Source organism: Solanum dulcamara, chromosome 4 (genome assembly GCF_947179165.1).
Source record: "Solanum dulcamara chromosome 4, daSolDulc1.2, whole genome shotgun sequence".
In the NCBI taxonomy this organism is placed as follows: Eukaryota; Viridiplantae; Streptophyta; class Magnoliopsida; order Solanales; family Solanaceae; genus Solanum; species Solanum dulcamara.
In genome coordinates this window covers 79693979-79718947 of record NC_077240.1, presented here as the reverse complement: position 1 = coordinate 79718947, position 24969 = coordinate 79693979, and the positions used below count along the sequence as shown (strand labels likewise).

General features: G+C 34.9%; 2 protein-coding genes across 4 annotated transcripts; both read left to right on the top strand.

Annotated features, from left to right (window-relative positions):
* The first annotated feature begins 485 nt into the window (after positions 1-485).
* LOC129887792 (probable plastid-lipid-associated protein 12, chloroplastic) lies at positions 486-5424 on the top strand. Its single transcript, XM_055963019.1, has 11 exons — positions 486-813; positions 2403-2456; positions 2648-2722; positions 2864-2983; positions 3151-3342; positions 3600-3683; positions 3772-3864; positions 4270-4323; positions 4429-4508; positions 4995-5102; positions 5199-5424. The coding sequence occupies exons 1-11, from the start codon at positions 556-558 to the stop codon at positions 5284-5286; spliced, it is 1206 nt and encodes a 401-aa protein (XP_055818994.1). The 5' UTR covers positions 486-555; the 3' UTR covers positions 5287-5424.
* A 1841-nt stretch (positions 5425-7265) lies between these two features.
* Positions 7266-24604, top strand: LOC129887791 (DEAD-box ATP-dependent RNA helicase 41). Of its 3 annotated transcripts, none has more exons than XR_008766491.1 (3): positions 7266-7416; positions 9366-11352; positions 24428-24604. XR_008766491.1 is itself a non-coding variant. In XM_055963018.1 (2 exons), the coding sequence occupies exons 1-2, from the start codon at positions 7374-7376 to the stop codon at positions 10904-10906; spliced, it is 1584 nt and encodes a 527-aa protein (XP_055818993.1). In that variant the 5' UTR covers positions 7266-7373; the 3' UTR covers positions 10907-12573. The 3 variants fall into 3 exon arrangements, 1 of the variants encoding a protein (XP_055818993.1); XR_008766492.1 differs by lacking the exon at positions 24428-24604 and adding an exon at positions 12675-13353; XM_055963018.1 differs by lacking the exon at positions 24428-24604 and having other exon boundaries at positions 9366-12573.
* Positions 24605-24969: the final 365 nt, after the last annotated feature.

Here is a 24969-nt window from a genome sequence, read left to right as displayed (position 1 = left end):
AATGGTTAGAAGTGATGATTCTAAATATTGTCTATTAGCGATGACTACTAATTGTGATGAATAACAATATTGATAGTTTGTGATTGAGGATGGTAATTATGTAGTGGTACGTAGTTGATAGTGATAGATAATGTATGAGATGATTAAACAGGATAAAAATGGATGGATCAACGATAAAATGACTTATTAGAAACACACTAACTAATTAAAATTTAAATATAAAATAAGCATGACTAAAAATAAAAAATCTAAGTAATAACGTAAATATTTATTAAGTGTAAATAAATAAGACCATTTTAACCTTGTAAAATGAGAAACCAAACTATTTTATCCAAAATAATTCAATGGTAGTTGATTCTCTATACATATATTCATATGGCCCACATGTACACGTGTATAGACCAAAACTTGCCACGTGTCCAAGAAAATCCATTGTATCAAATAACAAAATAAAAAAATCTTGAAAAGTAGTTGAAGCTGTCCTTAACGGTTTATTATCACACACACAAAATCCCTTCCCTCCAAAAAAATAAAAAATAAAATTACACAACAAAAATGGCAACAATAATGGAAATTGGGAATTTGGGAGTTCAATTTAGGCCTCAAATTGCGATAAATTCGACTCGAAAATGGCCTGGCAAGCAATTTCTTGGTCAGAAAATGCAAAACAAGAAGAGATATTTGCTATTGTGCTCTGTTGCAGGTCAAAAAGAAGGTAAAGCTTGTTCTTTTACTAAAGAAGAAAATGGCCTTATTGAAGCTCTTATTGGTATTCAAGGCCGTGGTCGCGCTGCTTCACCTCAACAACTTCAAGTTAGTTCATACATTTTTTAATCTCCAAATTCCTTGTTTTGTATGATATTTTGTTCTTGTTGTGCTTTGTTATGGTTGGTGTTGTCGAGGATACGGATTAGGATAGTAGGTTTTGTCTTGCTATCTGCACATACTAGTAGTTGTAGTATTGCTCCTGTAGTTTCTTGTCTTTCGATTTCTGTTATTGTCTGTTGTGCCTTGTACTTCGATGATCATAGTATTTTGCTTTGTTATGTTTTTTTTTTTACTTCCGATACTTTTTTTATATGGACTAGTTTGAATTGTTTTTCCTTGAGTCGAGGGTCTATCAGAAATATTTGCTCTATCTCTGAGGTAGTGGTATTGTACCCTCCCTAGCAGGGGCGGAGCTACAGGGGTGCGAGGGGTGGCAATCGAACCCCTTTCGTCGGAAAATTGCACTATATATATACTGCGAATTTTTTTATTCATGTACAAATATTATTTTTGCATCTCCTTAACAAATGGAGATTGTGGATCAATGGATAAGGTGCCTGTGATTGAGCCTGTGGTTGCAGGTTTGATTCTCGGCAATGACACATTTTTTTACTTTTTTCATCCAGTCCCTTATTTTTTAATTTTCTTGAACCCCCTTATCAAATATTCTGGTTTCCGCCCCTGCTCCCTAATAAGCTAAGATGAATCATGGAAGTTGAATGGATGCAGAGGCGAATCTGTAAAGATGACACCTAAGCATAGCTCAATCTGAAAAGCTAGATTGTAAGGAAACGATTGCCTAAGTTCATATAAGGAGACCAAAGGATCCATCCCCCACATATATGTGGGAGACTTAACATCCCCGTCACGCCTAGGGCTGGAAGCCTGGTGCGTGGATCAAGAGCGACATCGATGGAGCACACGATTGGGATGAGCATGACTCTGATACCATGTAAAGATATAGGTCCAAGTGTAATATCTTTACATAATCTAGAATTTAAAGTTTATGGGCTCCTATAACGACTTCAAGTTATTTTGTCTAATTTTTGGTTCTAGTTATGCTGTGTTATGGTTGGTGTTGTGATAAGATAGGCTGATACACGCAAATGTCCATTTTTTAGACCACCATTTAAGATTTTGTCGTTTTTTTAGAAGTTGTGCAAATATATCGTTGAAAAATTATCCTTCCTGACAACATCAGACTCAGGGTATTATGTTTGCTCATATATTGCTCAACCTTACGGACAGAACATTAGACCATGGTCTAAAAGGTTTGTAATATCTTACAAAATTCTCTTCTAGTCCGTGGTCTAACGTTTTCTCTTAAGATTATCAATTTGTTCAAAAGCAATTTTTAGACCATGGTCTAAATGGTTTATAAGTTGCAAGGGAACGATTGTCCATCCACCGGAGAAAATTTCAAGATAAGATAATGCGGAGACTGAAAATGCAATGCTTAATAAATTGAAGCATTTACTGTTGAATTCTGAATTTCTCTTATGAGATTGACATCTTTTAGGGATCATTTTGTGCAGGGATGATAAAATATGGTGATAGATCAGTATTTAGAGTTAAATAATACATAAATTACTACTTAGGATCGGCTAATGTAAAGTAAATGTATGGTTATGCAGGAGGTTGAACGTGCTGTTAAAGTTCTTGAAGGATCCGAAGGTGTTTCTGAACCGGTGAGTATTTTCTCAAGTGATTTCACTTTCATTGTTTTCCCCTTATACTCATTTCTTAGCGTTGATTATGCGAGAAAAAGATACTAAAAACAGTAAGTTATGTTGTTGCAATGTAAGTAACAAAAGGGATTTGAAAGTTTGCAACTTTACAATTTTGTTGGTGTTATATTCACATGGCTTAATATCAATAGACGAGCTCAAGTTTGATCGAGGGTCGGTGGCAGCTGATGTTCACAACTAGGCCAGGATCAGCATCTCCTATTCAGGTTCGATGCTATACTTTTTGGTTTCTATGCTTTCAGCTATCGACATTTTCTGGTGCGTAGATTGGTTATAGGGAGCTGAAATGAAGAAATGATAGGGATGGTTTACTCTATGTAAGGCTAATGTTCAAAACCACTTTGCAGAGAACGTTTGTTGGGGTTGACTCATTCAGCGTATTTCAAGAAGTGTTCCTTAGAACGAACGATCAACGTGTATCCAATATTGTAAAGTTTTCTGAGGCAATAGGTGAGCTGAAAGTAGAGGTATGTATCTTTTATCCTGTTTGCTGAATATTGTTAAGTTCTTAGAAGTGGAAATTCATATAGCCGATCCCAACTTGTCTGGACTGAGGGCGTAGTTGTCTACTTCAATTTTGAATGGTAATTTGGCTCTTTGATATCTTACTGAATGCAAGTCTTATGTTCCTCAGGCTCTTGCAACAATCAAAGACGGAAAACGTATTCTTTTCCAATTTGATAGAGCAGCTTTTTCGTTCAAATTTCTACCATTCAAGGTTCCATATCCTGTACCTTTTAGACTGCTGGGAGATGAAGCTAAGGGCTGGTTAGACACCACATATTTGTCCCCATCAGGGAATCTCCGTATTTCAAGAGGAAATAAGGTAGGAGAACGTAATTAGCTCATGTCATTTTTTTCTGTTTTGCTTTTCCTCACTGTTATATGTTATACACCATGCATAAAACGTTGTTTGGACTCTTCAAAAATACTGCAGGGGATGTGCTGGATCCTCCAAAAGCTATGCATTTTTGGAGAGTCCGAGCAACATGATAGCATAAAATCAGTAAACTGTATCATCTTCTTTTTAACGGTTGATCAGTTAAGCGTTTAAGGGCCACAAACTATACTGATATAGTGCAGGGAACTACATTTGTGCTGCAAAGGGAAACTGAACAAAGGCAAAAGTTGCTTTCGTCCATTTCAACGGGTACAAGGGTAGAAGAGGTACAAATTTCGTTCGTTTCTTGTGAAAATCCTGTTATAACATCTCTAGTGTCTCTGGCTAATAATTTGCTTGATGTGAAACTAACAGGCAATTGATGAGTTTATTTCCTTAAACCAAAATGTCGCGAATCCTGAACTAGAACTCCTCGAGGGAGAGTGGCAAATGATATGGAGTTCGCAGGTATTTGTCCAACGTCTCTTTTCCTTTCAAATGCAAACTTTGATAAGTGTGTCGCGCTACTGTGGGGATCTAGTACACAACTTACGAGTGGAAAATATTTGACGATGAATCCAGTTAATTATTATTGTATATTAACTTGAGGTCGATGTCGGAACATATAAACTTCAAATCCTGGATCCGCCTCTGGTTTGAATTTAACCTTAACAATGAAGAAAAGACAAGTTCTAAACATGTTTGGTTATATCAGATACTTAGAACTTTTAACTTGGAAATAACTCTGATATACGAATACACTTAATAAAGCTCCTTTTCCGAATTGATCATTCATTTTTTAGTGCCTGATTTATCTGTGCAAGAAGATTTCTTGTATCATATATTAACTTGAGGTAGCTGTCTGCTTGATAGGTTGAAACAGATAGTTGGATAGAGAATGCTGGCAACGGTCTGATGGGCGTGCAGGTGCATAGGCCTCTCCATTCCGCTGCTTTATTTTCTCTATCGACTTTCATATCCTTGATCGTTTACTATTATTTCTTATTCAGAATTTGGTGTTGTTCTTTTTAGATTGTCAAACCAAATGGACAGTTGAAGTTCCTGGTCGGGATATTGTTCGGTATTAAGTTCTCCATGACTGGAAAATATGAGTAAGTTACTTACCATACCAGCCATGGCAACTAAAGCAATCCTTTTTGAAATATCGTAGGAAATTTGTCCATCGTATTCAGATATCGATATAAACTGACTTCTGAGAGAGCTGTTTTTGCCTTGGTAATTACCTAACGAGAGAGAGAGAGAGAGAGAGAGAGAGAGTCGATGAAAAAGTAGTTTTTTACACCAGGAAATACTAGACATATTGAACTCTGCTAACGACATTTTATACAGACTAGAAGCTAGAGAGATACTAATGTATAGGGAGTGAGTGAGTCCTCACTAACCTAAGTGAGCTCGATCACCTAGGAGGTTTTTCATAGATTTGACTACGAAAGAAGGAACTCGAAGTGAAGGGGCAACAATCGAATGACTGATTTTGAGACATTAAAGTTCCTATATTCATTTTGCCATTATTATCATTCTCCGAGTGTTTCATGAGTTCTCTATGGTTAAGCTCAATCGTTCGTCTTCTAATTCAGGAAATCTGGAAGTAACACGTATGATGTCATAATGGATGATGGAGCAATACTGGCTGGAATGTATGGAATTCCGGTAGAAATGGAAAGCAAGTTCACCATAGAAATACTGTAAGATATCGATCTTTTGCTGACATAACGTTGTCTTTCTAACTATTTAAACTTACGATTGTCATCAATCAATCGTTTTCCATTTGTATAATGCAGATATACCGATGACAAGATAAGAATTTCACGAGGCTACAACAAAATTCTCTTTGTTCATGTACGCGTAGACGGATCCAACAAGAAGTGACTCTCAATATTTGAATAGTTACATTAAGGCCAATTTGTTATGTTAAAACTTCAAGCATAGTCAAGTATTTCTCAATGTGTAACTTATACTCAAGTTCATATAGTGCAGTTATACAATGCATTTTGGCATCCACAACAACACCGGCGATAGCATATCCAATGTAATTCCATAAGTGGAGTCTGAAAAAAGTAGAATATACACGGACCTTATCCCTAGTTTTGTAAGATAGAGCTATTATTTCCGATAAAACGTATTTTGACATCTATTTTTGAAAATTAGGAGCAGAATAAAACCAACATGAAAGCATTTGCAAACGAGGAAGCTCTAAATGTCTATTAGTATATGCTTAATGGGATTATGTGTATTCTCTTTGTCCCAATTCAAGTTTCTTATTTTAATTGTATACAGAGTTCAAGAACAACAGAAAACTTTTGAACTTGTAGTCTAAAATTAACGATGTGTGTAGTCCTTAAAGTTTTTTGGTCTTAAACTGATCACGTAGAGTGTTGAAATTGAAAAACATACTACTTATAGAAAGACTCTTTGTTGTGACAAACCAAAAAGAAAAGTAAAACACTTAAATTAGAATCTAGGGAGTATATATTAAGAAATTCACTAAATATCTATAAATATTTGACTATTGACCAAATTTTTATCACACATTAATTTGAGATTGTTATACAAATCAATAAACTTTAAATCTTGAATCCGATGTCGGCGCACACAAGCATTGTTAATCAAAGGTGCACATGTCTGTATAATTTGATTATATTAGGTAGATTATGACAAAAACAGCCACTTATGTTTGAAGATAATTTCAAAATAGTCCTTTAAATGTACACTTATGAACAAACTTAACGGAACAAAACCGTTTAGAAATTAATACAACATCAATTTCAATAATTTGGGGTAAAGCACATTACTTACAATTAATTGAAAGTATTTACCTATAGTGATACACTCTCTGTCCCAATTTATATTCATACTTTCTTTTTTAGTCAGTCTAAAAAATAATGACATATTTTTATATCTTGTAACAATTTAACTTTAAAATATCTATTTCACCCTTAGTGAAATAATTTCCACTAATATCTACGTCTTATTTTGAACCACAAGTTTTAAAAGCTTTTTTTCTTTCTTAAACTTGGTGCAAGTCAAACTTGACTCACATAAATTGGGACTAGGGGTGTTAATGAGAATGTTCGGTTGGCGTTTCTTTTTTAAAATTATACCATCTCAACTTTTCGAATATTTTATAATGTATAACCAAAATTAAAAATTTTAAAACCATCCCATTCATATCGATTTCTCTTCCGTATCACTTCATAATACACCATTATTAAAATATTTCTTTCACAAGTGTGTTCTTGATGAAACCCTTCGATTCTTCACCAATAAGCCAAGAATGTAAAACCTTGCCGCCGTATTGTTTGATCTAAAACTTTCAATAGAAGTTTTTGCATAAGTTTTGTCTTATTATTTGATGGAGTATCTATTATAATATCTTTTAATTTTAAACCTAATCAATTAAAAGCTTAAAGAACAAAGACCTAAAGTCGTTCAGTCACTAGAGTCCTAAGACTTAGGTTGTTTTTATATTTAAAAAATATTATAAAATATATCTACATATTGTTAATAGTCGGTTTGAGAATTTTTTATTTTTTTAAATTAAAAAGACCATCCCAATTTTTTGGGACAGTTATATGCTTAAATAATAATCCACAGTTTTATTAAAAAAAATAATAAAAATATATTCGAATTCGATCGATTTTTCATATTTGTTTGACAACCCTAATTGAGCCGAAGGGAGTATTAAAGTTGATGGTCTAGTTTTTGCATTTTATCCAAAACAATGGGGTACAACGATAATTCCTAAACTTTAGCTCCACTTTCAACCCGAAAGGCCCAATCAAGATCCGATAACCCGATAACTATATATATACATATAGAGAGTCAGACACACCGGAAAATCAAGAAGTTTGATAAAATCCTTCGAAGGAGAATTCTGGGTATTTAGGAATTTTTTGTTTTGCTTAGTAATTTTCTCTAATTTTTATAGGGTTGTGATATCTTGAGGATTTTGTACAATGGAAAGTTCTGTAGCTGCAGAAAATGATTGTAATGCCCCAGGTAATTTCCTCAACAAATTCAAGATTGTTTTTTTAATTTCAATTTCATGGGTTTTTTTCAAAAAAAAAATTGAGTGGGTCGAGCTAGATCAGTTGTGGTTTCTGAATTAGCCAAAGTTGAGAACAAGGAGTTTTCAAGTTCAAATTCCAACAACAACACAGTATTATTCATTCTGTTTTAATTTGTTTGTCTTGATACGAGTTTAACAAAGTAAACAAAACTTTTATTCAGAACCCCAGTTAGCAAAAAAATTTATGGTTCAGAATCCATAAACTAAAAATTCTGGCTCCGACTTTGGATTAATTCCCATTGTATGTAGCAACAGTTGCATATTTATAGAATTTAAATGGTAAGGATTCCTAACTAGTTGTCACGTACTTTTCGACTTGCTCTTTAAGTTTCTCCATTGTTGGATTGTGGTCGTAGGTCGTGAGAAGTGGTGGAGCCAGGATTTTAAGGAGGTTTAAAATTTGAAGAAGTAGATACATGAACTTGCCGAAGGGGGTTCGAAATCTACTTATATATACATAAAAAATTATTTTAACCATGTATAAATATTATGGGTGTGGATGAACCAAGGTGGCTCCGCCCCTGGTCGTGAGGATAGTCAGCAGTTTGCTTTCAGTTCGCTTTCTTGCATTTTATGGACTATGTCAATTGAATAGTTCATTGTCCTTTAATTTGTAGAAAGTAGTTACTTCTTATTTGATCTTTTGGTTGAAAGAGTTCTCCTGGAATTTGGTTAGATATGGTAATTTTCTATGATGATTTGCTTATGTGCTATAACACTTTAGACTTAGCCTGTTCTAGTTGTGGTTATATCAATGCTTATCTGGTTCACTCTTACTTTTTAAGTTTCACCTGTCATCATGAAGATCCAGAAACGTTTCTTTGGTTGATACATGAAATGGATTCATGGATTTGGTCTCTGATTTGGCTAATTGATCCTAGGTTTACCTGGAATGTCCACCGGTCTTGCTAAACAAGCTTTTTGTTCTGCTAGTTTTCGGTTTTGCTTGAACTAGCCTTTATCTCAACTGCATTAGTCTTATGCTAGGCTGGTCCTTGGTTCGGCTAAAATAGCCCTCAACTCGTGCCCTTTTTTTGTTGCCTTATCATTTTGATTTACGTTTAGTCAATGTATTTTCATTCCCATATCTTGTGAGAAGCATTTGCTGACCTATCCTTAACTGTAACAGCTTACTTTTGCACTTGGTAAAAGGCTGAAACTCTCCTTCCACCATAGTAATTCCAAGTTTATCAAGGCGGGATTCGAACTTGTCTTGCTCCAATTCGGCTTTGTGTATTGGATCCAATGTTACCCCTGGTTTCTCTTCTTGAATGTTGTGGGCGTGGACAAACTTTGTGATGGTCTATTAGTTGGCTACCTAAGCCCGTTGACCATACCTTTTGTTTGTGAGTCAAACTCTTCTAGTCCAGGACCATATGTAAATTTTGGTGTTAACAATGGCTCATTAAGATTTTTAGATTTTTTTTTTCTGAAAAATATTAACATTAAAACAGTTTCTTCTTCCCTTTCACTTTTGGTTAGTTGTTCTAACGAATAGTTTGTTTTCTTCTGTGTTAATCCATAACGTATATTCATTTCCATAGTTGCTAGGTGAATACAATGTATCTCTGTTCAATTTCGCAGCAATTCATCATTCTAGTACCCGCTCCCAAATTTTAATAGTCAAATTTGGTACTAGTACCAAAATTAAGCTTGAAGGAACCAATCTAATCATTTCGTTGTCGTACTTCTAGTGCAAATAATTACTTTCTAAATTTTGAAATATTGAGGACAAATATCACTCACAAAACATAGTAGAAAGTTAACCATCAAAGTCAATTTAGATTTCATGCTTTGTTTACCCTTTTTATTCTTATCATGATGTTACTAATACATGGTTTAACTGCTTATGGGATTGCTTCTTTGATGTCTGCTTCAGAGGATGATGCGAAGGAGAGGTGTTGGGACCAAAGAGAGGCGCTGCCGGGCGAGCCTCGATGTGTCATATGTGGCCGCTATGGTGAGTACATTTGCGATGAGACTGATGATGATATTTGCAGTTTGGAATGCAAAGGTATATTGTTGTCGCGGCTTGCAAAATTGCAGCAACCAACTTCTCGTCCATGTCCTGTAAAGTTACCAGCAACCGATGAGTGCTATTATGTTAAGGATAATGTTAAATCTGAAGTGAATCCACTAACAACTGACCAGACTGAACTTTTGAGAAGGAAACTTGATATTCTTGTGAAGGGAGACACTACACCGCCTCCCATCTTGTCATTTGCTTCTTGCAAGCTAACGCAGAAGCTTCTCGAGAATATTGAAGTTGCTGGTTATGAAATGCCAACTCCTGTCCAAATGCAAGCAATCCCAGCTGCTTTAGCACGGCAAAGCTTGCTTGTTTCAGCAGAGACTGGTTCTGGTAAAACTGGTTCTTTTTTAATTCCTATAGTTTCTCAATGTGCAAAATTCAATGAAGAGCATTTCCAAAACCAGCAACAACCATTAGCTATGGTTCTCACACCTACTAGAGAACTCTCCATACAGGTAGAGGATCAAGCTAAGGTGTTCGGGAAGGGTTTGCCATTCAAAACTGCATTGGTTGTAGGTGGTGATGCCATGGCAGGACAGCTCCACCGCATCCAGAAGGGAGTATCTTTAATTGTGGGAACTCCTGGAAGGCTCATTGACCTTTTAACGAAACATGAGATTGAACTGGATACTATTTCAGTTCTTGTTCTTGATGAAGTTGATTGCATGCTCCAAAGAGGTTTCCGTGAGCAGGTGATGCAGATTTTTACGGCTCTTTCTCAACCTCAAGTGTTAATGTATTCCGCAACAATTCCTAAAGAAGTAGAGAGGATGGCAAGCTCAATGGCCAAAAAGGTCACTGTCATTTCTGTTGGGAAGCCAAATAAACCTAATCAGGCTGTCAAGCAGTTAGCTATTTGGGTAGAGCCGAAGAGGAAGAAGCAAAAGCTTTTTGATATTTTGATGAGCAAACAGCATTATAAGCCACCAGTTATTGTATTTGTGGGTTCTAGACTCGGAGCAGATCTCCTTTCTGAAGCAATAACAGTAAGTACTGGGCTAAAAGCATTATCAATTCATGGTGAGAAATCCATGAAGGATAGGAGAGAAATTGTAAGGTCATTTCTAGTTGGGGAAATTCCAGTTATTGTGGCAACTGGGGTGTTGGGTCGAGGAATCAATCTGTTGACTGTGAAACAGGTAATTGTGTTTGATATGCCAAATTCCATCAAGGAGTATGTGCACCAGGTTGGAAGGGCATCTAGAATGGGGGAGGAAGGTACATCAATTGTCTTTGTGAATGAAGAGAATAAGAAATTGTTTCCCGAGTTGGTTGAAGCTCTTAAAACATCTGGTGCTGCAATTCCCAGAGAGCTTGCTAATTCACGGTATGTTGTTGGCTCTTTCTCTGCTGCCAAAGGTCAGAAAAAACGAAAACATGGTTTCTGAAGATGTTGCTCTCCTTTCCTCTTCCTTAACATGAAGCTCCCCATGCTAAGAATTAAAGATACCTATTCTCTAAAACTCTCCTCTACTGCAAATGATCTGCCATTATCCCCAACTGCTTCTTTGGACCTGGCGGTCAAACTTTATTGCTTAGGCATTAGCCCTCCTTTGGTGATCTGCCTGTGTAGTGTGCATATTTTACATGTGATGATTCTTCTCATGCTAAAAGGAGATTCTTCTCATGCTAAAAGGAGATTCTTCTCATTTGATAAGATCTGGTGAACTGAAAACCAGCGCTGGATTTGCTTCTCAAAGCTGAAGCACCTATGTCTCGCAATATTAAGGGAATGCTGCAGTTTCTACTTATTCTTGAGTTGTTTTCGTCAATCTTATAAGTCAAAAGGCATATAAAGTTTTGGTGGTGCTTGGTGGTATCTGCGGTTGGACTGGTAAGCATTCACCTTAGTCATTAACTTCTCACTGAAAGTTTGCTTGTCTAGCATAGAATCTTGAACAGTTTTTGTGATATAGATACTATTCACCAATTTTTTCTTGACGTCTTTTCCTCAATCGGTACATCCCGTTCTATCCACGACTTTGCACGGTTTGCATCACAGTGTACAGATGCCTTTGCATTTTTTTGGATAAAAAGAATCCTGATAAAAACAAGACTGCCAGAGGTGCTTAATTGTGCGGGTTAACCAGCAGATTGTAAATCGCACATAAATGAACAAAGTTACCAATCCCTGTGATGCTAGGAAGAGGCTTTCTGTTTGATCCTTTATAAGAAGAAGAAGAAGCATATCACATTTAACAACTCTGAAAGATCCTTCCAAGAAAATGAGCGAAAGCTTCAACAAATTCTATCACATCTCAGTTGTACTGGATTTGAGATTTAACCAAACCTCTTAAAGCTCATGTATAAATTTCTGCAACTTGCAGCTAAATGGGTTTGATATCTTGCAAAACGTTAGAGATCTTCATCCATTTCTTCCAAATAATTTCACTAAAAAGATCCATTACTCTCTTGAAGGGTTTGGGATCATCAAGTTTTCAACCTTAGAGCATTTGCTACTAATGTTTTGTGGATGAAAATGATGAAGATCTGGCATCTGGATTGAAACTTAAATTCTTTAATGTTTTGCAAGATATCATGCCCAATGCGAGGCATGTTCTTTGATATGAAATGTATACCAGAGCTATAAGAGTTTTAGTCAAACTGCAAACCTAGTACAACCGAGATGTGAAAGGATTTGTCGAATCATTCTTTTGAAGGATCTGTCGGAGTTATAAATGGTGTGGCATGTTCTTTGATGCTTCCTTTTATATATGATCAATTCGAGGTCTCTTTTGAGCATCAACGGAATTGGTAACTTTGCTCATTTATCCACCTCATGATATATGTCGACCAGATAAAATTGAGTGATGCATTTATGAGGCTCAGAGTCCTCAAATCCTAAGAATGATAAGTCTGGTTTTTCAGTGACTTTGTAATAGGGGGAAAAGGATTTATTCTCTCAAACACCATGTATTTGTAATTATTGTTCTTTTCCCTTTCTAAATTGAACCATAATACTGTATAACTGTCGAGAACATTGCTAAGGTGCCTTTAGTTCATGAACAGAGTATGTCAATATTCCCTTCATATATAGATTATGTTTTCTTGGTAACAGTTGAATTTTGTTACCAGTATATATATGTACAGCTCATTACAAAACCGTCTACTCTACCTAGGATGAAAATTTAATTCTTGCACTCTCCTAACAACTAGGTGTCCTACTACATCGAAAAATAACCTTCTGTGTGATCAATCTCAAGATGACTTCATAGCTTTGCCTCTTATCTTGGAACACCCTTGCGTTCCTCCCCTGCCAGATGTGGTACACTCTTCCAACAAGTGCAATTCTATAGACCGTTGCACCAACAGATTTACCCTTGTGTTTGCAATGCCATTGCAGTTCCTCATTCCATTTAATTACACCCTCTAGCTATACCCTTCCATCTTAGTAGATGCTGCTGACTTGTGCTGCAAGAGTACATTTAAAGAACAGGTGGGAGAGATTTTCCACTGGTTCATCACATATTGAGCAGGTAGTGTCTTGGACTAGGCTTCATTTGAAGAGTCTATCTTTGGTGTAAATTCTATCATTAATAAGCAGGGTCAACTGAAACAGCCACTTATGATAAGCGAGATTGCTGCATACAATTCTTCTCCATGCTACTTTTGGGAACACTCCTTCCAGCATCTGATATATCCTTTTAATAGAGAAGTGTTCTCACATCAGGGTTTCATCCAGACTAGCACACTGTGCGGCACTTGACTCCTCGTTCACGAATATTTCACGATCTTACAAGCTCAAGTAAGTTTTTTTAACACTAGATCGCTAAGGGATTGTTGAATTAAAGAAAGACACAAGATAATTGCTTAAGAAAGCTTTTATATTGCTCAGGACTTGGAAGATTTGTTTGATTCTTGCTTAGTTGTGTTTTAAATGAATGTCCCTCTATTTATACTACACACATAGGGGCTAAGATGCAAATAATAATTGCTATATAAGTCCTTACATATTTACAAATAATTCCTCATTTTAGAATTTTCTACATGCATAAAATATTCTAAGGCTTTTCAAGAATTCTTCCAAAGTATTCTAGAGTCTTGCCAAGAACCTCTCCGTAATTTTAGATTTTTTCCTACTAAGGCTAGTATACTTATGCTTAATTTTATGCCTAAGTGGTATGATCAAGTGGCGGGTCATGACATACTCCTCCACCTGATGTTGTGACGACTGTGACACATTGTTGCCGCATGAACTCCCAAATCTTGTTTTCCTGCATGCACGACCAATGTACATTGACTCGATCAATGCCCTTGTGCGACGTCGCCCCAGGTGACCAACCCACAATGTGTCGTGGCTTTCCTTTATGATCTGCCGCCTAATAATTCCAAACTTGGGCACATAGACCTCTGACCGACGGTGAGCAATAATCCGTCTTCTACCCAGAAACGTCTCATCTTGCCATGGGCAGCTAATTCCATAAGTCGCTTTGCTTCTGGATTATGTTGCATTTCATCCTTGATAGCATCACCAATGATCGCACATAGGAGGTAAGTGCTTTACAACTTCTCAGGCATCACGTCGGCTATACATATTGTTCTCTTAGGTCATTACGAAGGGTCCTATAAAGATTTTGGAAAACAGTGCCCAAATATCATATTACCAAAAGATTCATTAAGTGTAATACACACGAAAAATTGAGAAAATTGTCTAATTCCTGTAGAGTGGCCCCTAAATGTTAAAAAATGATGTGAATTATGTGAGACTATATGTACTGTTCCCCTACGTCAATATGGAGGATTCTGAAAAGGTTTTGGAAAAAAAATGTCTGAAAGTCATAACACCAAAAAATTTATTGGCTAACACACGAAAAATTGAGAAAAGCGACTAATTTTTGTTGAGTGACCCTTAAATGCTAAAAAATGGCGTGGACATAGTTAGGCTATACATACTATACTCATAGGTCATAACAGAGGGTCATGTGAATCATATCACCAAAAAATTCATTGACTAACACATGAAAAACGGAGAAATTGCTTAATTCCTGATAAATGGCCCATAAATGCTAAAAAATGACGTGGATCATACTGAGACTATACATATTGTTTCTCAGTTCATTCCAGAAGGTCTTGTAAAGGTTTTGAAAAAAAAGTGTTCGAAAATCATATCATCAAAAAGTTTATTGACTAACACATACGAAAAATTGAGACAATCATCTAATTTCTGTTGAATGACAACCCCTAAATGCTAAAAATAACGTAGTTCATGGTCAAGCTATAAGTACTATTTCTCCAGGTCATTACGGAGGATCCTATAAATATTTTGAAAAAAAGAGCTCGAAAATCCTATCATAAAATATTCATTGTCTAACACATATGAAAAATTGACAAAATCGACTAATTCTTATTGAGTGATCTCTAAATACTAAAAAAATAGCGTGAATCATAGTAACACTATACATACTATTCTCCCAAGTCATTATGAGAGTCTTGTAAATGTTTTGAAAAAAGTGTTCAAATATCATATATCTAAAAAATCATTAACTAACACACAAAAAACTGAGAAAATCACGTAGTTCCTGTTATGTGGTCTCTAAATGCTAAAAAAAGGCATGGATTATGGTCAGGCTATATGTACTGTCTCCCAGGTTATTACGGAGGACCCCGTAAATATTTTAAAAGAATTATCCAAAAATTATATCACCAAAAAATTTATTGACTAACACATACGAAAAACTAGAAAATTGTCTAATTCTTGTTAAGTGGCCTCTAAATGCTAAAAAATGGCGTTGATTATGGTCAGGCTATACATATTATTTCTCCAGTTCATTACGGAGTGTTCTGTAAAGATTTTAGAAAAAAACTTTTCAAAAATTATATAACCAAAAAATTCATTGACTAACAAACGAAAAGCTGAGAAATCGCCTAATTCCTATTGAGTGACACCAAACTAATAAAAATATGGCTTGAATCATGGTCAAACTATACATACCCCCCCCCCCCAAGTCATTATTGAGGGTCTTATAAAAGTTTTGAAAAAAATTGCCCTAAAATCTAATACCAAAAAAATCATCAACTAACACACATAAAAAATTGAGAAAATGCATAATTTCGGTTGAGTGACTCCTAAATATTAAAAAAATAGCATGGATCATGGTCAGGCTATACGTTTTATTCCCCTAGGCCATTACGGAGGATTCTGTAAGGGTTTTGAAAAAAAATACTTGAAAATAATATCATCAAACAATTCATTAACTAACACTACCGAAAAATTGAGAAAATTACATGATTTCTGTTGAATGGCTCCTACATGCTAAAAAATGGTGTGGATTATGGCCAGGCTGTACAAATTGTTCCACAGGTCATTACGAAGGGTGCTGAAAAGTTTTGTGAAAAATGTGTCTGAAAATCGTATAATTAAATTCATTAACTAATGCACACGAAAAACTAAAAAATCATCTAATTCCATATGAGCGGCCCCTAAATGCAAAAAGAATCTGTGTGGATCATGAATAGGCTATATGAAGTCTTTCCCTGGTCATTTACGTATGATTCTATAAAGGTCTTGCAAAGTTGAGAAAATCACATAATTCATGTTCAGTGACCTCTAAATGCTAAAAGAAGTCGTGTAGACCATGGCGAGCCTATAGGAATTTTTACTCAAGTCATTACGGATGGTTCTATAAAAGTGTTGCAAAATAATTGTCCGGAAGTTATATCACCAAAAAATTAATGGGTTAACACACTCGAAATATTGAGAAAAAATCACTTAACTCTTGTTGAATGGGTTAAATGCTAAAATGAGCAATGTGTATCATTGCGAGCCTATAAAAATTCTTCCTCAAATCATTACAGATGAATCTGTAAAGGTTTGTAAAAAATTTGATCGGATGCCATATCACCAAGAAGTTAATGGAAAAAACTGAGAAAATCGCCTAATTTCTATTGAGCGTCCCTTAAATACTAAAATAAGCCATGATGATCATGTCGAGCCTATAACAATTTTTCCCCAAAACATTACGGACGATTCTGTAAATGTTTTACAAAAAAATTGATTGATGTCATATTACCAAAAAATTCATGGGGTTACATATGAAAAACTGAAAAAATTACCTATGACAAAAAAATTATGGGGCTACATATGAAAAACTGAAAAAATTACCTAATTTCTGTTGAGTAGTTCCGAAATGCTAAAAAAATTCATGTGAATCATGGCGAGCTTGAAAAATTCTTCCCCAGATAATTACAAATGGTTCTTTGAAAATTTTACAAAAAAATTGACCGATATCATTTTACCAAAATTTTTATGAGCTAACACATTAAAAAATTGGGAAAATCACCTAATTTCTGTTGAATGACCACTAAATGCTAAAAGAAGCCGTGTGGATGAAGGCTAGCTTATAGGAATTCTTTCCATGTCATTATGGATGGTCCTGTAATGGTTATGCAAAAAAATTTACTGAATGCCATAGCATCAAAAAGATCACGGTAAACACACATGAAAAATTGAGACAAATTACCTTATTCATGCTTAGTGGCCTATATATGTTATAAGAAGCCACATGAATCATGAAGAACCTATAAAATTTCTTCCCCTAATCATTACAGATGGTTCTGTAAAGGTTTTGCAAAAAATTTTGATCGAATGTCATATCATCAAAAAATTCATAGGTTAACACACACAAAAAGCTAAAAAAATCACCTAATTTCTATTGAGTGACTCTTAAATGCTAAAAGAAGTCCCATGAATCATGGCAAGCCTATAAGAATTCTTCCAGGTCATTACAGATGGTTCTGTAAAGATTTTACGAAAAAATTGACCATATGTCATATCACTGCAAAATTAAATGGAATAACACACACGAAAAATCATTTAATTTCGATTGAATATTCCTGTAATGCTATAAATATGTCGTGGATCGTGCCGAAATTATACATACTGCTCTTTCGGGTACTTAAGTAGGGTCCCGTAAAGATTTCAGAAAAAATTGAATGAAAGTCATATCACCAAAATATTCATGAGCTAACACACACACAAAATGAGAAAATTGCCAAATTCTGCTTGAGTGGCTCTTAAAGGCTATAAATATGTTATGAATTGTGCTGAGGCTATATGAACTGCTCCCTCGGATACTTACAAAGAGTCTCTTAAAAGTTTTGGAAAAAATTTGTTCGGAAGATATAACCATGATATTTATAAACTAGCACATACGAAAAATGAGAAAATCATTTGATTCCGCTTGAGTGACTCCTAAATGCTATAAATATGATGTGGATTGTTCTGAGGCTACACGTACTATTCCTACGATTACTTATGGAGGGTCCTATAAAGATTCCAAAAAAAGTTGATCGGAGGTCATACTATCAAAATATTCATGGGCTAACAAACACAGAAAATAATAAAATAGCCTAATTCCGCTTAAATGACCCCTAAATGCTATAAATATGTCGTGTATCATGCCGAAGCTTCATATAATGCTCCCCTTTGTATTTACGAAGGGTCCTATAAAAGTTTAGAAAAAAAATTGACCGAAAGTCATACCATCAAAATTTTAATGGACTAACATACACGAAAAATGAAAAAATCGCTTAATTCCACGAGTGGCCCCTAAATGCTCTAAATATGTCATGGATCGCACTGACGCTACACGTACTGCTTCTCCGGGTACTTACAAAGGGTCCCGTAATGGTTTTGGGAAAATATTAATCAGAAACTACACAACCAAAATATTCATGAGCTATAACACACATAAAATAAGAAAATCGTCTGATTTCTCTTGAGTGACCCCTAAATGATATAAATATGTCGTGGATCGTATCGAGGCTATACGTACTGCTCCTCGGGTACTTACGGAGGGTCCTGTAAATATTTTGAAAATAATTGACCAAAAGTTTCACAACCCAAGCGTAGAGCCTAGACGTGACATGGCGAATGAGGAACGTGAAAGTACCTCAAACAAGCCTCTTAGCATTCTTTTAGCCTTTCATAGGTAATGGCAATAAATAAACAAGCAGAAATCATAATAGTAAATCTTTAACTTACATATGTCCAACAATACCTCTAACTTTTAGATTTAACGGGGTTAAGACAAGTCTCTAGCTCACCCTCAATCATAATAGAAAGAAATGTCATAGTAAGTGTGTAAAGATCTCAACATATCATAAGTTAGAAAGATAAAGGAGTATTGTTTCCAGAATATGGGAACTCACCAAAGTAGTCTTCAAACAAAATCTCAACTAGCCACGTGAAGGAGAACGAGGAGGAGCACTGATCCCTAAATGGTGATATCATGTAGGCAAAAGAGTATGCATTAGTACTTTGAGTGTACTAAGTATGTAAGCATGCATGAATATTGAGGAAACATTAAAATATTTATGTAATATGAAACACAATGCAATGCATGCATAATCAATCATATAGATATCCTTTAAAACATTCATTTGTGGAAAGATGATCATAACCTACATTTAAGACAATGCAAGCTATTACATAAAATCCAACATAACCCCTACGTTGGTCGGGGAGACTACTTGTCGGGTAGAACTCCGTCAACTTCATTCATTTCTTTAACTTTAACTTTAAGGGCTTTCATGGATCCATTAACCTAAGCCTACAAGGGCTCCTATGTTGGCATATAGTTAATGAGACAAGGGGTTGCTACTAGGATTTCCTTATCGAATCCCACCTCAATGAACCATTCGGTGCTAAGTCAATTCCACTTTATAGTTTAATACTTCAAAATAGTCATAGTATATAGTTTGAGAATTCAAAACATCATATTCGGTAGAATAGCTCATTAAAACCTTTGGTAATTCAAATGCAAGAATTGTCCTTATTACATAAATAATCCATCATTCATATCATTTAATGATTCTTTCATTTCATAAGACTCCTTTTTTATCATAGACATTGCTTTCATAAATATTTATTTGGAGTCAAAGCTTTCAAGTCAAACTTTATTGAAAACATAGTAAAACTAGATGGGTTCAAATCACTTCAACTTTCAAACATGAATGTAAATGAAATTATGCATAAATACTTTGAAATCCATCAATTAAAAATCATGATTTAAACAACCTACCATAAATTTCAAGAACCTTTAAAGAGTTAAATAGGGAAAAATACTTGCAAACCATCAATTCATACGTATGAAATCATTTTGCATCAAAATAAATCAATAATTATTAATTTAATAATGATTCATGCTATTAAGTAAAAATAAGAATTACCCATAAGAAAATCTTACTTGAAATCAAGAGATTTAGTTGAAAGAGTTTTGAACTACATGGGTAGAAGAAACCATGTATAAACACTCACATAACTAAGAGTAAAGCTTAAAAAAATAAATATAATTTATCATATAATCAAAATACTTTAGGCATGAGAGTGGAATGAATACTCTTATTGAAACCTTACATATCTAGAATTTGAAGTGTTACTCAGAATGAAGGACTTAATAAACACTCTTGAATCCTAGCATTTTTTCCTCGTCAGAACGTTTTTGTGTATTATCCGGAGTATATGAATCACCAAAATAGTATTTCTACACTACTAAGAACTAAAATTATATTTTGAGGATGAGTAAAGGAGTGTATAGAGAGAAGAGTTGCTTGAGAAAGCTTGATGAACAAAATGATGAAATAAGGAGGGTATTTATAGGTGTGATGGAGAGACCTAACAATAATTAAAATAATTATAAAGAAAATTCTGAAAATTTAATGGAAGATTGTGATGTCATGGGTGATGTCAAATAAAGGACTATTGATGTCATAGGTGATGTCAAGTGGATTTAGATCTTTCTATGGTTGATGAGATGAACATTCTTTTAACGGAATACCCTTTTTCGGAGCTGCATTTGTAAAAGATAACTTCCTCATTAGGATTTGATGTCTGCATATGAATTGTTTCTCTAGAATTATACTCTTATGTCTTTCAAGCATCAACCGATTTGAAGCATTCTACAGTGAGATATGATTTTTTTTATAAACACTCCATTTTATCACAGCACCACATCTTGCAATAATTAATTTATTTGACCTACTTAACCTCCAAAACTTAAAATATGGTCTCACAAAAGTTGTAGGTAATGATGTTCGGGTTATTCAGAAATTTGAATCACCTAATTTGGACCATCCCATTAAAAGTTATGCCCAAAATATAGAAGCAATATCATTTTTTCATTGAGAATTGGAACATCATATACAACGTTTTAGGGGTGTTACAAAAAGTCATAACACAAAAATATCCATAGGCCAACACATACCAAAAATGAGAATTGTTTTCTAATTTCACTTGAGTGGTCACTAAATGCTATAAATATACCATAACCAAGGCTACACAAAGTGCTCCTCCAAGTAAATACGTAGGGTCCTCTAAAGATTTTGAAAAAAAGACCTGAAGTCAATCAACCAAAATATTCATGGGCTAACACATATAAAAAATGAAAAAATTATTAAATTTTGCTTGAGTTACCCCTAAATACTATAAATATGTTGTGGATCGTACTGAGCCTACACGTACTACTTCCACCGTTACTTATGAAGGGTCCCATAAAGATTTCGTAAAAAAATTAATCGAAAGTCATATAATCAAAATATTCATGAGCTAACACACGAATAATGAGAAAATTACCTAATTCCGCTTGAGTTGCCCCTAAATGCTATAAATATATCGTGAATCATGCCAAGACTACACGTATTTCTCCTCCGGATGCTTACGGAGGGTCATGTAAATGTTTCAATTTTTTTTTGACCGGAAGTAATACCACCTAAATATTCATGAGCCAATACATATGAAAAATAAGAAAATCGTCTAGTTCCGCGTGAGTAGCCCTAAATATTTTAAATAAATCGTGGATCGTGTTGAGGCTACATGAACTGCTCCATAGGTACTTACAGAGAGTCCCGTAAAGGTTTCAGAAAAAAATTGACTAAAAGTCATACCATCAAAATATTCATGAACTAACATACACGAAAAATAAAAAGATCATCAAATTTCGCTTGAGTAACCCCTAATGCTATAAATATGTTGTGGATCATGGAAATACTACACGTACTCCTTCCTCGATTCCTTATCAATAATACAGTAAAGATTTCGTTAAAAAGTTGACTAGAAATCATACAACTAAAATATTTATGGGCTAACATACGAATAATGAGAAATCATCCAATTTCGCTTGAATATTTTGGTGAACTGACTTTCGATCAATTTTCTCATATTTTCATATGTGTTAGCCCATAAATATATTGGTGAACTGAATTTCGCTTAATTTTTCTCTCAAAATCATTAGGGACCTTCCGTAGATACCCGATGGATCAGTATTTGTGGCCTCGATATGATCCACGGTGCATTCATAACATTTAGGGGCCGAACAAGAGAAATTAGGCGATTTTCTTATTTTTCGTGTGTGTTAGCCCATGAATATTTTGGTGAACAGATTTCTCATCGTTTTTCTCCGAAACCATTGTGGAACCCTCTGTAGGTACCCGAGGGATCAGTATATGCGGCCTAGGCACGATCCACGACACATTTATAGCATTTAGGGACCGTACAAGCGGAATTAGATATTTTTTATTTTTTCGTGTGTGTTAGTGCATGAATATTTTAGTGAAATAGCTTTCTGTTGATTTTTCTCCGAAACCATTGTGGGATCCTTCGTAGGTACTTAGGGGATTGTAATACCCCAGGTATGTGAAAGTTAGAATATGATATAATGAGGAAATTAATTGGCCTTGGTGGATTCTTTGATGGGTCAAGTATGATTTTTAATTAAGGGCATTATAGATGTTTTCCTACTTTTAGTAGAGAATGAACCTAGACAGTTTTGGAACTTGATTCCTAGCCTATTTAATCCCCAAAGCTCTAAATTTCTCCTCATTCATTCATAAATTACCTATCACAAAATCCTCTCTCAACAAAAGGCTCTCAAGACCTCCATTGACGATCAGGTAAGGATTTTCCCCAAATTCTCCATTTAATCTTCAAGTTTTCATCAAACTTATTCAAAATTCTCATTCAAGGTATGTGGGTTTCATCATTGGGTATCTTTCACCAGGAGTCGAAAGAATTTCTTAAACTTTTCATGAATTTCAATTATATCTTTGAATCTTCTCAATTTCAATTTCAATTGCATGAACTCTAATGTATCTTGTGAATTCAAATCTAATTTTGGCATGAATTGATAAATAACTGCTTGGGATTGATACATTCTTCATATATAATCACTATATTGCTATTCAAGGCATAGGATCTCATTATGGGGGATGAATACTCTTGAAAAATGCTGAAAAATCTAGAAATTTGTCAGAAAAATATTGGGGCAGCGCGCCACCATCGCACCAGGAACAACCCCCAGAAGTTTGGGGTCTGGCGCGGCGCGCCATCACTCAGTAAGCCATAAAACGCATTCAGTGAATGCGATTCATGTTTTGTGCATAAATCACATCCACCAAGTGTGATTTATGTGTAAAAAATATATTTTTTATTTGATCCTTACCTCTCATCACTACTCTTTCAAGTGCATGAATCACGTTTCATTTATGATTTAAATTTCATTCAAACATGAATTACCACTAGATTTCATGATGTCAACTTGATTTACAAAGGCTCTTTCATGGTGTTACTTTCAAAGAGTGACTATTTAAGTACAATTTATAAAGAATTTTATTACGAATGAGATATGAGATATGATGAGGTTGAACTATGATGTTTCAAGGATTTTTTATAAAATTCCCACATTGATCTTTAGGGTCATGATACAGGTTATGAGTACATTCAACTATGCTTCAAATTGATGTCATCTTCATGAAATATGTATGGTTCAACATAAAGTATATGGTCATACACATTTTCAATCGAATTCCATGATGTCAAATCAAATTAATTATGTATGCATGCTTTACCTAAGTTACAAGTATAAGCTATGATATTGAGTTTCAAGTTATATTCAATAAAAGCTTTATGAATGTTTGACAAGGTCTACGAATGTGTTTAAATGTGCTTTTTTTTACAAAGAAGATTTATGAATGATGATTCTATAATGTTCAAGCAAGCTAATGATAGGGTGAATTGAGGTCCTAGAGATGTTTATGAATAAAAATATGTGATGATAAGAGGTTTACACTCACATAACATGAGATAAAGTTAAGGAGCTATTCTATGATTATATTCTTACGAAGAGTGGATGAGTAGTAGATATTGCCCCTCCCACATGATGTTGACTTTATGTCTTATGGTTTTTCTATTCTGTTGAGAGTTTACCTAGCACCGAGTGAACTTTGGGATAGGCATTCTCTCTCGTAGTATAGGTAAGAAACCCGTAGAAAGATCCCATTGTTCCATAACTATGTGCCACCATAGGATAAAGGATCACCCATAAAAGAGGCTTGATTCCTTGAGGGTCAGCCGTAGAAGAGGCTTGATCCTTCATGTCACTTAGTGGATCCACTTAGGCATGACGGAGTCTACCTTGGTAAGTAGTCTCTTCCTTTTTTCTGGTGTAGAGGTAATATCAGGACTCCATGTTATAGCTCACATGGTTTATGTTGGTTGACGGTCACTCGCACAAAGGTACAAGGTCCCTCTCATAATGTTTAAGGTGTTTATTACTATGACTACTTTATGTCTCAAAAAGTAAAGTATGTTCTTTCACTCATGGTTTTGGTAACTCACACTACGACTTAGGATTTTACTACTATTTACGAACTTACAAGCTATTTTATAATCTTCCACTATGACTTATGACTATCCATGCATTGTACAATTCATCTTCATAAGGTTGCATTATGGTTTTTAGATGACAATTGCCTTACTCATGATTTACCATTACATGTAAATGGTTTACTTACTTTATGTTCTAGCCTTGATCATACATCATTCCTTTTATGTCATGTATTGCATTGCTCACATACTTAATATATTCAAAGAGCTAACGTATACTTTTGTTTTCCTATATTGTGTTATAATGTAGGGATTGGCGATCACCCTACACACTCTCATGGCTAGATAGAAGACTTATTCTCTTGACTATGTTGTTGTTTTGAGACATTCATTTTTTTGTTTTGGGTGAGCTAGTGACTTGTTCTATGCCCCCACCTATATTAGTATGATAGAGACATGTTTAGGCATAGAGTTTATATAGTCCGTTTTGGACATATGGCTTGGGATTTCATTTTCAATCCAAGAATTCCATGATTGAGATTGTTCTTACGTTTGCTTACCTTATGAATGCAATGTATGCTAAAAGGCGTGGTTGGGATCCTTTGAATTTTTTATCGCCGTGTCACAGCTAGGGTCTAGTCTGGGTCATGACAGGGATACGTGCAACCTCAACATGATCCACGGAGCATTCATACCATTTAGGGACTGCATAAGCATAATTAGATAATTTTTCTCATTTTTTTCGTGTGTGTTGGCCGATGAATAATTTGGTTAACAAGCTTCCAGTCGATTTTTAAGCATAACTATTATGGGATCCTCCATAGGTATCCGAGGGATTAGTACGTGCAGCCT